Source organism: Urocitellus parryii, chromosome 1 (genome assembly GCF_045843805.1).
Source record: "Urocitellus parryii isolate mUroPar1 chromosome 1, mUroPar1.hap1, whole genome shotgun sequence".
Lineage (NCBI taxonomy): Eukaryota > Metazoa > Chordata > Mammalia > Rodentia > Sciuridae > Urocitellus > Urocitellus parryii.
The window spans coordinates 101,249,786-101,263,903 of NC_135531.1; the positions used below are offsets into that span (position 1 = coordinate 101,249,786).

At 37.8% G+C, this 14,118-nt stretch overlaps 1 protein-coding gene across 1 annotated transcript in view; it reads left to right on the plus strand.

Moving 5' to 3' along the window:
- Window positions 1-14,118, plus strand: part of Stk32a (serine/threonine kinase 32A) — an 85,262-nt gene that overhangs the window by 53,616 nt on the left and 17,528 nt on the right. The window contains exons 4-5 of the mRNA XM_026384437.2: window positions 255-292; window positions 7,813-7,902. Of these exons, the coding sequence (XP_026240222.2) occupies window positions 255-292; window positions 7,813-7,902 (128 nt within the window). The remainder of the gene's footprint in view (window positions 1-254; window positions 293-7,812; window positions 7,903-14,118) is intronic.

Sequence of the window (14,118 nt, forward strand, 5' to 3'; positions counted from 1 at the left end):
TTGAATTTTTGAATGAGAGAGACCTAGGTCCAAAGCCCAGCTCTTTCCTTTACTGGCTCTTTGACCTTGAGTGAAGCCTCAGTTTTCAGATCTGCAAACTAGGGATAGTAGCAGTAATTGTCTCAGATTCGAGGAGATGGTGAGTGATGCAGTCCTTTGGCTTCAGCTTTAATTAGCATTGTTCAGCACTTTCACCTTTATCCTTTAGCTCTGTTTGTTTTATTATGAACAACTTTCTCTTTTTACTTTCCTAGGGATATGAAGCCTGACAATATTTTACTTGATGAACATGGTGAGTAAATGATCTATTTGCAATCAGTTGCATGGCATGCATATAAAATAAATCATTCTCCCCAGTAAAGGAATATCACTTATGGAAAAGGTGTCTTGCTTGATGCATTTGAGTTATATGTATAAACTCCATCTTATGGGTAGGAAGGACAATGTGGGGAAACTATGATTTATAGTAGTAGCTCATACAACAAAACACCCTTAGATGATATTGAATGTATGTAATGAGAAAGTCATTCTCTACTTATTCTTCCATGATTACTTCTCTTCAAGAAAACCATCACAAGTTGTTTTGGTCTTAGTTTGCCTTAATATTGTATTATACACAATCACCTCCTTTTTTTTTTCATAAAGACAGAGCAGTTCTCAAGCCTAGAGCCTTTGGTAGATATCAGTCTACACCAAGTTAGTGATATTATTTTATCATTGCATCTACATATACGCTTTCCTTCTTATCAAGGCAAATTACTTTTACATTGTAGAGGAATATTAAACATTCTATTAAAAAAACTTTTAGTTAAAAATATCAGTGGGTTTAGAGAAAATATGAAGTAATTAGAATTACATATGTATATGATACCCAACTTGATATAGGATGTGGCAACAATCGTCAAGGTGTAAGTGAAAGCCTGAAGTTTAAAAACTGATTAGATATCTTCAGGAACAAGCTTTTGTCAACAGTGATCACATGTGGACAGTCTCTTAATATTTGTTTTCATGTACATTTGGATTTATTGGTACTACACCAAGGAAGACCTGTAGGTGCACAGACTGAGTGTTATAAATGTTACCATGGCAATGTTCTATATCCAGAAAGCTGCTGGATGAGAGTCCTAAATCTGCAAAGCTCTCTACTCATTCAGGACTTGAAAGTAGGACTGAAACTCCAAGTACCATTCATTGCTCATTATTTATTTACTCCGTTCAGTTTTAAACCAGATTTGTCAGACTCCACCTATGCTCAGAGGGCTAAGAAACACTTTTGTGTATGACCTCTAATCTCAAAGCTCAGGGTCATTATTTATTTATGGACTGTCTAAAAAGATTTTTTCCACTTTCTCCAGTACTTTATTTCTTCTTTACCTTTACTGCTTCTGACATTTGGGAACAGATTTCCAAGTCTCAGAAATATGAGCAATGTTGAGACTTGGCATGAAGGTGACTTTCATGAAAAATACCAGCTATCCCTGCCTGGAGTAGGATGCAACTTCATCTCTTGTTCTGGTTTACATACACCCTGTGAAGTCTCATAATTGTGGAAATGTGACCTACTGAGGTCACCTTTTAGCAAGAAAGGAAAAAAGTGCTCCCAGCTTTCTAACAGAACAAGGCTGGTCCAGCATGTTGGTCAACTAGAGTGGTTTAGTCCTCATTTGCCCCCTCCACCAGGCGACTTTGTGCATGGTATCTTGAGTCACTCAGCTTGTCGTCACTGTGGCCAAAATACCTGATGAAAACAACCTCAAGGAGGAAAGACTTATTTAATTTCACAACTTCAAAGGTATTCCTCCATGGTTGGCCAGCTCCATTGCTTTGGGCCTGAGGGGAAAGGGCATGGTGGAAGAAAGCTGCTCAGTTTGTGGCAGCCAGGAAACAGAAGGGTGGGGAGGAAGGAGCCCAGGACATGTCCCAAAAGGCATGCACCCAGTGACCTCATTCCTCCAAACCATGCCCTGCCTGCCTGCCTAGAACTTGATGATACTACTCTGTTATATTCTGTTTTCTCTGGCTTTCATCTGTCAATGGATTCATCCACTGATGAGGACAGAGCCCTAATGATCCAATCATTTTATCAAAGCCCCACCTCAGGTCATCACTGCCTTGGGAACCAAGCCTTCAACACCTGGGCCTTCGGTGGACTTTTCAGATGCAAACCACAACACATTTTGCCGCAGTCTGGCTGGGCACAATTCAGGAGCCACTTGCCCTTTGGCTGTGGCTCTCAACAACATTTGTTGCTCTATCATTTTCAGAAGCTCTGAGTAGAGGCAGACTGATCTTATCAGCCGAAAGCTTTTAAGATTTGTCTTTCATTCCAAGAACAGTGTTTTAGTCTTGGGTCTCAGACTTGGCTTCATCTTATTTCCACCACGAGGGTACCTACTCTCCTTCTGTCAACTTTTTCCTTCCCATTATTTTCTTGGCAACTTGGTAATGATAGATGAGGAAGCAGGTGGAGAAATCAATTAATCATCAAGTTTAATCACCTTTAGAGACTTCCCTTGTAAAATATGGATTCTGTTATAGTGTAGTTAAGAGGAGGGTTCTGGAGTCAGATTGCCTTTCTTCCAGACCCAGTTTACTCACTCACTAGCTATGAGTTTCAACATGGTACCTAAACATCCCCAGTGTTTTAGGTTTTTTTTTTTTTTTCAGGATCAAAAGAGTACTTACTTCTTAGGGTCATAATAAAAACTAACCAACATAATTTATAAAGTGCTTAATGCAATGTCTGCTGCAAAGAAATCACTCAATAAAAGTTAACTATGAGTACGATTCCAATGAGGTAGTAGAGGCTTTCTGTTCTGGAGAAGGAAACCTGGACTACATCTTGTTTTTTTGTGACTATATATGTGACAGGATATATCTGATATGCATCAAGTTTGTAACAGAGTACTTACTTGTCTTCCTAAAATAATTATTTTGATTTCAGGAGCAACATGTCAAAGATTCTGCTTATCTACTTGTTACATCTTGGCTTTACATTTTTCATTTAATTCTTAACCCTCAGATAACTCTACCTTCAGTCTCCCATCCTGATTTCCTGCATGTGCACAATGGGCTAAGACCACTGTTGGTGACCTCTTTGGTCTAGTCTTGGTGGGGCTGGGGCTCTGTTGCTTAGGAAGTAGGAGCTGCCACCCCAATCTGCCTGAGAGACAGTTCCAGTGCACACCTGTTTTCTGGTGTATTATTTACGATGACCCCTTTCACTCTCAAGTTTTGGGCTTGAACAATGAATTCTAAGGAGCTTTTCTCTATTATAGTCCCATCCTGAACTCGACTAGAGAATTGTTCCTGCTTATAAAAGAAAAATTGCTTTGGGAAGGATTGTATAGGAATGGAATAGAACCATTCCAAAAAATAAGATTAAAAGCCATTCTCTAAACATTGTCTTAGGAGTCCCTTTCTGGAAAAAAAAATATATTTTTGAAGTTCATTTCTATTTATTTAGATTCCGAAAAACTAGGACTTCAGACTTTGTTCAGGGACCATAATTAACCACTTTTAAATGAATAAATCCCTGAGCTCACCCTCCAGGTGATTGTGTAGTTGTTCTTATGAGAATCAGCTGGACCACAAATCAATGCCTAGTGTGATTTTTCTATATGGAGCTCTAATTTGAAAGCTTTGTTCATCTTTTCCCTCTATAATTCTATTTCACTCTTGACAGACCATCCCATGGGGCTTTTACATGGGGATTTTAGCAAAAGCTAAAATCTTTTTCTTTTTTTGTTCACTTCCTATACTCGTCTTTCCAAGTGAGCTGTGTATTACACTATGCAGCTTATATTTTAATCCACACCACTCAGTGACAGGCAAGCACTTTGTTTTATTCATTCGTATTGATTCATATTACTGATGGTTGCTAAAAAATATTGACATTTATTAGAGTTGATTGCAATATCAACTTTTACCAGCATGTGAATGAACATTCCTTGTCCATCTGAATTGGACTATAAAAAATGTTTTTAATGTAGAGCATACCTGCCACTGTTCTTCTCAGGGGTTTTATTTACTAGTTCAGGCAGGTCTTGGATGACTCATAATGAACTGTCCTGATATATGTTTTCACATTCTACCAATTTAAGGACATCAGCCAATTCTATCAATTCCATAATGTTTAATATTCTTGTGCTTTAATTATTGAAGAAATAAATGCTGCATTCAGACGAACAATAATATATGTCTGGCATATCAGAGACTATGACAATTATGGAATCTTCTAATTTAGGTTTTTTTTTTTTTTAAAGAGAGAGTGAGAGAGGAGAGAGAGTGAGAGAGAGAGAGAATTTTTAATATTTATTTTTTAGTTCTTGGCGGACACAACATCCTTGTTGGTATGTGGTGCTGAGGATCGAACCCGGGCTGCACGCATGCCAGGCGAGCGCGCTACCTCTTGAGCCACATCCCCAGCCCCTAATTTAGGTTTCTTAATATCATCTAAAGAGAAAGGGCAAAACCTCAATCTGGGGATGAGGAAGAACTGAGCCTGTTATATTAATGGCTTCTCTCCCACAGCATCCCAAAGTGTGCCTAAAACTCAAGTGGATGGTGTCTTTTGAAAACAGATGTAATTCAGAATACTGTACCCAGTCCCACAATAATCTGATTTATTAAGTCTCAGGTAGTACCTAAGGATATGCCTTTTTAAAAAGCATTGTAGGGCTGGGGTTGTGGCTCAGCGGTAGAGCGCTCGCCTAGTATGTGCAGGACCCTGGGTTGGATCCTCAGTACCACATAAAAATAAATAAGTGAAATGAAGGTATTGTGTCCAACTACAACTAAAAAATAAATATTTTTTAAAAAAGCATTGTAGGTAAAATGTGAGGTGCATACTTTGAACATTTGCAAATAGGAAGGAGTTTTAAAGTTGAGGGCCATGGCAACTGATTGATTATGGTGCCCTGGAGTCCATGCTAATAAGAAAGGTCCTTGTGCTGAGCAGGCAGGGTCAGAGCGCAGATCATGAGAACAAGGATGGCTAAATTCAATGACTCAGTAAAATGAATATAGATTTTAAGGGGATCCTGTCTCAAGCCACAGAGGCAAAAAGGAAAGGCACCCATCTCCTGCTGGTGCTAGATCAGGAAGTTCTTAGCCTGTACCCGAATAACTTCATACTAAGAAAGTGCTTTGCAGATGGTTCTTGTGCACTTCAATAGCAGGAGGCTGAACCCTCCCCTGTGACCCAGCACTCAAATTCACTTTTGCAGTGCAGGAAGGAACCTGGCAGATGGTCATCAGGGTGAGCAGAAGCAAAGTGTAGTAGTAGCTGGGGGAGCTGAGGTTGAAGGGCCACCATCTGTGGGCCTTGTAAAACTCTGATTTCAATGTTCAGCCCAAGAGCACTAAATTAAAACTTCCTATAGATCCTGGCCCTCAAATGTTTCCTGTATATTTTGTACTAGGCATTCTGGCAGGAGAAAAAACAAAATAAAACAAACAAACAAACCCAACAACTCTGAGCCAATCAGGAAGTAGTTCTTTCAGGATATGAAAGCTTCTGCCAATCTCATAACTCCCACCTGAGCGGCTCTACAACAAATTCTAGATCTTAATTTGAAGTCTGGTACTACTGAGCCCTGTGGACATAGTACAAACAATTCATGTATAAAATAGAGAACACCTCATTGAGTTAAAGGGAAAACTTCATGTGACAGCATTTTAAGAGCTGGATTTTTTAATCAGACTAATGTAAATAGTTAAAAGACAAACATTCAACTCTCAAATTCAACAAATATATAATGAATATTTCCTAGGGTCTGTTCCTTTTATTAAGCCAAGTCATCTTTCAAACAGTAATCTCAGATTTTACGAGGTTTTGAAATTACTTGGAGAGTTTGTTTAAACTCAGAGCCCCAACCCCAGAGTTTCTGATTCAGTAAGGCTGGAGGAAACCCAAGAATTTGCATTTCTAACATGCTCTCAGATGACTGATGCTCCTGGTCTGTAGGAATCAGGTTGTCTTGACATATTTTACCTTCTACTTCTGCACTAGTATAGATAATCTTAGGACTAAGCTTAGAAAATCTACTCAGGCAAGAGAAGAAGGTTGCTGTTCCTCTGAATCAACTGTGAAATTTGGGGCCCAACTCTTCTATGTACCCTACTGAATTGGATTCTCAAGAGAGTAAAGTCCAGGCATATGTGTTTTGCAAAACTACACTGAAATTTCTAATAATGATAAATATCAACAACAAAACACTTACTTTCTGCCAAATGTTGTGCTAAATCTCCCAGAGTCATTAATTTATTTCATTTTCCCAGTAGCCATACCTTCTGAGAACCCTGCTATTGTTAGAGGGCCTAGTGATCTTTTCAAAGTTACACAGCTGGTTAGTAGTAGAAACTAGGCCTAAGGCCATGCAATCTGATTCCAGAGAACAAGTTGTTAACCACAAATCTTCCAGGCCCACCTAATCTGCATCAAACCTTATGAACTACTGTCTGGTGCTTTAAGTGTAAACCATAGGGAGAAAAAAAGGGTGCAGGAGAAAAAAAAGCTATAAACTGTCATAGGGAGAGAGTGGTTGAAATCACCATTGGTGCCATTAAGGCAAGAATACCTTAATTTTTTATTAGATGAGTGCTACTTTTACTTTTTTAAAATATCATCACATAAACAAAAAGAAAACACAGTTTCTGCACAAAATAAAACCCCCATAGTGAAGGCAGTGAGATTTATCCTTAGCCATGGACTAAATATTATTAAAGAGCAGACTGTGGGGAGTGAGAACTATAGACCATGGGAAAAGAATTCGACCCCATCCTCCAATTGCGTCCTGGACTCATCAAAGCCACTGACACATATAACTGGAAATGCAGAACCTTCAAGATCCTCTGAAGGCAGATATTCCTGTGGTTGCCTTGGCTTCCTGCACTGCTCTTTTCTTTCTTGCTATAAATGCAGGGACCCTAGACACTTTGTAGAGTGTGTTCCTGTCAAACTTAAGTGTTAGAACCATACTGTGTCACCATGAACATTATAGCTGAGAGAAACCCTAGAGACCATCTTATCTACCCATTTTTTTTTTTTTAATAAACAAAAATTTAGGCCCAACCTAGGAAAAGGATGCAAAACGTACTATGTGCTAGGGGTGGTTTTCAGGCAGAGACCAGGTCTCCTGGACCCCAGTCTAGTATTCCTCAGAGTCCCTTTAAAGATGAAAGTTGATTTTGATTTTGATTTTTTTGCCCCCTGATTTCCATTTATAATAGTTACTTGGTTGGGGATTGATGGTGTGACAACTTGAGTTCTTCCAACAGCAAACAAACAAGCAGACAAAGCATTTCAGAAAAACAAGGAGAACAAGAATTCTTTCCTGGCTAAAAATAAAAATACCCATGCTTTTGCTGGCTTGTTGTAATTTTGCCTCTGTTTTTTTTTTTTTTTTTTTTTTAGATCACATAAGATATGCTTGGGATTGTGACACTTTGATTAGCTCTTGGCTGTCTCACTCTTGATACTCATAACCTAAACAACTTAAAATGCTGCCAATAGACAAAATTTGCCTAAGTAGAATTACCAGAACATGAACTCAACTACTAAGGTTAAGATATTCGGAGGTTGAATTTCAAGTTCAAAGCAGCGACTAGTCAATGCCCTGTCATGCTCTGGCTTCTGAGGAGTTGCTGGTTTAAGATCATGGTGGCCGTGAGAATGGAATAAGAAAGCTTTTATTGCCTGTACCCAGCATACAAGAAAGACCAAGTTTATAAATGGTTTCAGTTAGATAAACGATTACATCACTGGGTTGAAGGGGACTTAACATCTCTGTGGTCTTTCTCTCTCCCCAGGACACGTGCACATCACAGATTTCAACATTGCTGCCATGCTGCCCAAGGAGATGCGGATCACCACTATGGCCGGCACCAAGCCTTACATGGGTATGGGCCTCACGAGTGGCCATAATTACTAAGAGCAAAGCTTTATAGTTTCTCATTCCTGTAGACAAAATTTACTGCAGGGGACTTGCAGTGAGAATGGACAAGTTCCCCTCTGACTTTACCCAGGGAGCTTCTGATCTGATGGGTCTGAGGTGAACCTCACTATTCTCTATCAGCAAGTACATAGGGCGATCTGAATTCAGGAGGGCCATGGATATCATTTTGAAAGCACTAATTAAGATAGGTTTTTCCCCACTTCCTTACAAAAATATTAATTAATTCAATTAGTGTCCACTAATTGTCTTTGTGTATCATTGGGGCTTTAGATGCTGGTGAACCTGTAATGAGCAACACACACAAGGTCTCCACCTCATGCAGCATACATACTAGTGGGAGGAGATGATAAAAATACAATGAAACAACAAAGGAAGAAGTAGTAGATTGGTAATAAGTGATAAAAGAATCATTTTAACTATTCATTTACATAAAACTGCATTACATGCATAGGACTGTAAAGTGTACCCAGTTATAATTTTAGATTCAATTTGTTTGCCACAATTCCATGACTTCTTCTTTTTAAAGATGGGAAAATTCTGCCTCAGACAGGTTAAATGATTTCACATAATATTGTTTGCAGTGAATTGAGGAACTATGTTCATCTTGATATTTGCAATTGTTAAGGGGTAAGGAATAGGGTAGGCATAGGTGGCAAATTACCAGTGAGGTCTCACATTTAATTGTAGAAACAAATCCATTAAAAATTCTCGTATGAGTTGTTAGAGGCTGCTTTCTCTTTATAGACAGGGTTTTAGCAGAACTTGTCTTAGTTTTGTTCACCTTAAAAAAAAAAAAAAACATGAAGCAAACTGTAACCCTTTGGGGCACATTCATTACTCTGAATTATTCCTTCTTACTATTCCAAAGGAAAATGAGTCAGATCTCAACTAATGATCTGTAAATTCTTGGGGTGACTACAAGAAGAGGGGCCTGACATTCCATTCTTGGTTACATGGCTGTTTAGTCACTGGACTTGAGGATTGGTCCCTAACTAAGCTAACAGGGCCTAGTTTCCCATGGAGGGTTGATGAGTTTGGGAAAAAGTCTTACTCCTTACTCCAGGAGATGGAGGTATCTAGTGGCTGTGAATCTATTTAGGGGAGCAGCTAGAGGATTCGATCTAGCTTTACAAGCCATGCCCCCACAGTGTGGGGGTATAGGCTGGAAGGAACAGAGGCTCCCATCAAAATGGGACACCAACAGTCCCAAGACACCTTGACTATGTCACACTCTCTGAGGACGTAGCCCAAGGAATCAGCTGGTTTTAAAGCTGGGTAGGTAGTTCCAGTGTGGAGGATTGACAACCTTGGCCAAACCTGTGGTAGGGTCAGCACATTTATGTTCGGTTCCCTCTGCCTCTGCTACTCCTCCTTCACATCCCAAAACAAACAGTGCTTTGTAGGAAACTGATGTGTAGCACCAGATCCATCCTCCATCTCCACACCAAAGCTGCAGAATCCAGTCCTGTGGAGTGAGTGGAGGAGCTTTGATTCAGATATGAGATTAGTTTCAAAATTCACAGGAGTGCATTTTAAACTGTCTGAAGTCAGTGCTGTAATGAGCAAAAAGCGATTACAGTTTTTTAGGCCATAGACTGAGCTATCATTAGAGGAGCCCCTATCCAGAAAACAGGAGCTCAGTCACTGCACCCTTGCTGGCAGATGACAGAGACTAAGAGCTACTCCTGCTTCTTTCCTAATTAAGATGTTAAAGCAGATAATGTTGCTGTTTAAATTAGTTGGGTTAAGTCAGGGTGGAATCAGTTGAATAGCCAGATACAGTTAGAGTAACTCACAGGCAAAATAGGTGACAAAGACCATGCCAATTTCTTATAATATTTCATTCTCTTCCTCTGTGTAATGAGAGAAGGAGGATAAGAGAACCTCCCTATGAAGGGCCACCTTACTGTCAAGAGAAAGAAATATATGGGGAAAAAAAAATGAACCTAATTTTATATGATATTTGAACAACTGGAAATTTCATGGCTTTCAATTACCAGTGAGGGGAATAAATCTCTTTTGTCACTTCTAAAATAATGGAAACATATAATTCAGCCAATTTTCCACCTAAAACCCATGGCCCTTAAATGATAAAAGGGAATATCCAAGCCTGCTGGTCTGATGAGTTTATTCCCCAGGTTTCCTGCGTTTCCATATTAAGGGCTATTTTCTTGGAGCCAAATCAGAAAATGTGCATCTGGGTTTTCTAGGGCTGGTTTCCATGGTGAGGGGAAAGGGAGGCCACCTTTTTTTCTCCTCAGTGATTTTAGCTACAATATCTTTGTAATCCATTTTTTTTTCAAAATTGGTAATTCTAGTCTTTTCATAAGATGGAACTATGAAATTGGAATATAGGCAAGACTTCATACACCTCCCTACTTTCACCCTTACGGTTAACAATTTGACAATATTTATTGAGATCTTTCTGTAGCCCAAACAATGTGTTAAATGTTTTAAATTCATTTATTCATTTCCTTTTCCCAATAGCCCTGTGAGACAGACTAGACTTGTCATCATTTTAAATTGAAGACAATCAGAAACTAAGTAATCTGCCAAAGATCACATGGCTAATAATTACTTATCTAAGCATGAAGAAGCTTAGATTTAAGTCAAACTCAGGTTTCTCACTTGAAAGAGATAGAGATAGAGAATATATTTAAATATTGCTATTTGTAGTTCTTAAATGGTTCTAAGCCAACTTAGGCTACCATGTTGGAAATGTTCCTTAGTTTATTCCAAAATGAATATTTGATTGTCATAGCATATCTCTTTATCTAGAGGTGCCCTTGTCTTTGGTTTTTACATAGAAGTCTTTCAAAGGGCAGTTGTAGGTTGAAGCCTGTTTTCCCTTTTTAAAAATTATGTACCGAATAATTTGGTAAAATCTACCTAACAGGCATTCATCAGTGTCCTCTTTACAGTGATTATGTAGCATACTAATTAGAAATTAACCAGAAAGTAAACAATCTAAAAAGATAGAAGAAATAAAAGTAGGAAATAAATGCTAAATGAAGGTTAGCAGATGCACATATCTAGTAGAATGAGGAGCTAAGCATGGCATGGAGCATTACAGAACTCTGAAAGGAGAATGATCTGTCTGCCAAGTCTTTACTAACTCCAACACAGCAAGGAAGCTTTGCTTTTCACATTTCATAATCTCCTACCTCCATACTCCACTGATCACTCTAGTCCTTCCTGCTCCCCATAATCTTACATCTGTGTGAATGTAATCCAGATCACTTGGAATTTTGCTGATTAAAATATTCTTTATATATAAAAGTGTGTATGTGTGTGTGTGTGTGTGTGTGCATTACATGTGTGCATACATGTGTGCGTGTCTGTTCATAATGTCACTATGGAAAAAGTATAAAATGCTGATAAGCAAAAGGGAAAATAAGTTAACTCTTCTACCAATAGATGTTTATAGCTCCCTTATAGATCTTCTTTTCTTCCATGTTCAAACATATACACACATTTTTAAAATGGGATCATGCTAAATTTCTTCAATGTAAATTTTCACTTCATAATGTAGTAAAAACAATAATAGAATCACATAGTGAGCATTTATGATGTACCAGAAACTTCACTAGGTTTTTAACATTCATTATATCATTACATTCTCTAAACAACCCTATGAAATAGGTTTTACTATATTATTATTTCATAGACTAAAAATCAGGCTCAATGAGAGAGGAAGTGAAGCCATATGGCAAGTGATTGACAGAGGACGAAATTAAGCCCAAGTCTGGAAGCATCTAGCTTGGGACATTGAAGAAAATGACAATGATAAAACTATAATGCCTTACATGCACTGAGCTCTCCTCACATGCTGAGTCCTATTCTCAGTGCATGCATTACATTATTTAAACTAGAATCCATTCTGTGAGGCAAGAATGATTGTTTTTCCTACTTTAGAGATAGGCAGCTGAGCAGCTAGAAAATTTTAGCTGCAACATAATAATGATCTGATGCCAGCACCCAAATCCGACCATCCTTCCCTTCTTTCCTTCCTTCATGGTGGTACCAGGGATCAGGTATGTTCTACCACTGAGCTACATCCCTAGCTTTTTTAAAATTTTATTTTGAGACAGAGTCTCACTAAATGACCTCAAACTTGTAGTCCTTGTACCTCAGCCTCCCAAATATCTGGAGTAACAGGTGCACACCACTGGGATCAGCTCAGAGCCCTAACTCAACATGTTGCTATACTGCCTTTTTGTTCAAGTCAGTAAACAGGCCTCTGCTGAAGCCCCTTTGTCTTGACTCCAGAGTTTGGATCTTGACAACTGGCACTGCTTACTTTCTTGTGCCAGTAAATATAACTATCTTTTTCTTTCCTTTTTTTTTTTTTGCATTGCTGGGTGTTGAACCCAGGGCTTCAAGCATGCTAGATGAGTGCTCTTCCACTGAGCCACTTCACCAGCCCCTTAACTATTGTTTTTAATGGACATATTTTATAGAGGATGGCACCAAAATTTATTTAACCTATTCCTTACTATTGAACATTAGTTTGTCCTCATTTGAAATAAATAAATATATAGATTATTTATATAAGAAACATAATTTTGTAGTAAAAATCTATTAGTAGAATAATTTTCTGCAACTTAATCATTTGTTTGTGATAAATTTCCATCAAAAAATGACAATGTATTTTATTCTTAAAAATCACTGAGAGTAAATTTTATGTGTTCTCATCACAAAAAAACATGGTATGTGAGGTATCGGATACGTTAAATATCTTGACCATTCTGCAATATATATATATTTCAGAATATCATGTTGTACACAATAAACACACACACATATTATTTTTACTTGTCAACTAAATTTAATTAAATTTTAAATTTATTTTTGATTGAAAGATATATGCATGTTAATGCATTTCCCTTCTGAAAGTTCATGTTTATTTTTACTTACACTGGGAAGTATGTGAAACAGTCATTTCCCTGATTCTTGCCACTGATATAACATATTTTTAATTTCCCCAAATAATAAGCAAAAATTTTACCGCATTGTGATATTAAAATTGCATTCCAGCCCGGTGCTGTGGTGCACACCTATAATCTCAGTGGCTCAGGAGGCTGAGACAGGAAGATCACGAGTTCAAAGCCAGCCTCAGCAACCGTGAGGTCCTACGTAACTCAGTGAGACACTGTTTCTAAATTAAATACACAATAGGCCTGGGGATGTGGCTCAGTGGTCGAGTGCCCCTGAGTTCAATCCTCAGGACCCCAACCCCACCCCCACCCCCACCAACCAAAATTACATTTCATTCTCTTCTTTTGTAAATGCCTATTCATAGTCTTTGCCTGTATTCAATGTGGGTATTAATATTTTTTCCTTTTCTATTATTTCTTATTGGTTATATGACAAAGTTTTGCCTTAGTGTATTATGAATACTTAAATTCTAATGTATTATATTTGTTATAAGTTATTGGGACAAATAAGATCTGTCACTTTTAGGGGATTTTTTGATACTGGAAATCAAACCGAGGGATACTTTACCTTGAGTCATATTCTCAGCCTTTCTTATTTATTTTTAATTTTGAGACAAGGTCTCCCTAAGTTTCTGAGGCCCTGAACTTTTGATCCTCCAGTCTGAACCTCCTGAGTTGCTGAGATCACAAGTGTATGCCAATGCACCTGGCTATTTATGACCTTTTTTTAAAAAAAATAAATAAGTTATTTTTAGTATCATCAAATTTCTCATACTGTCTTTTTCAGGGTGGAGTGCTGAGGATTGAACCCAGGGCATTGCACATGCTCCAACACTGAACCTTATCTGTAGTCCCCTCATCTTTGTGCTTTATGATTTCTATCTTTGATTCTATTCTTTGAAATACTGTCTTACATCCAGATTTTAATAAGTTTATGTAACAATCTGGTTGTCCACTATTTGTTTAAACATATGTGGAAAGTATCTGACTTTATTTTTGTTAGATTATTAAATAATTATTTTGGGACAAGGTATTAAATAAGACTCTTCCCATGCTTATTTGAAATATATTCCTATGCTTGTATATTAGACCAAAATTCATTCTACTTCATGTATAACTAAAAAGAACAAATAAAAAAGTAAAAAATAAACAAAGAAATGTGTTTCTTATAAACTAAATAACTTTGTGTATTTAAATCAATAATCTCTGAGTCTTTCAAATAT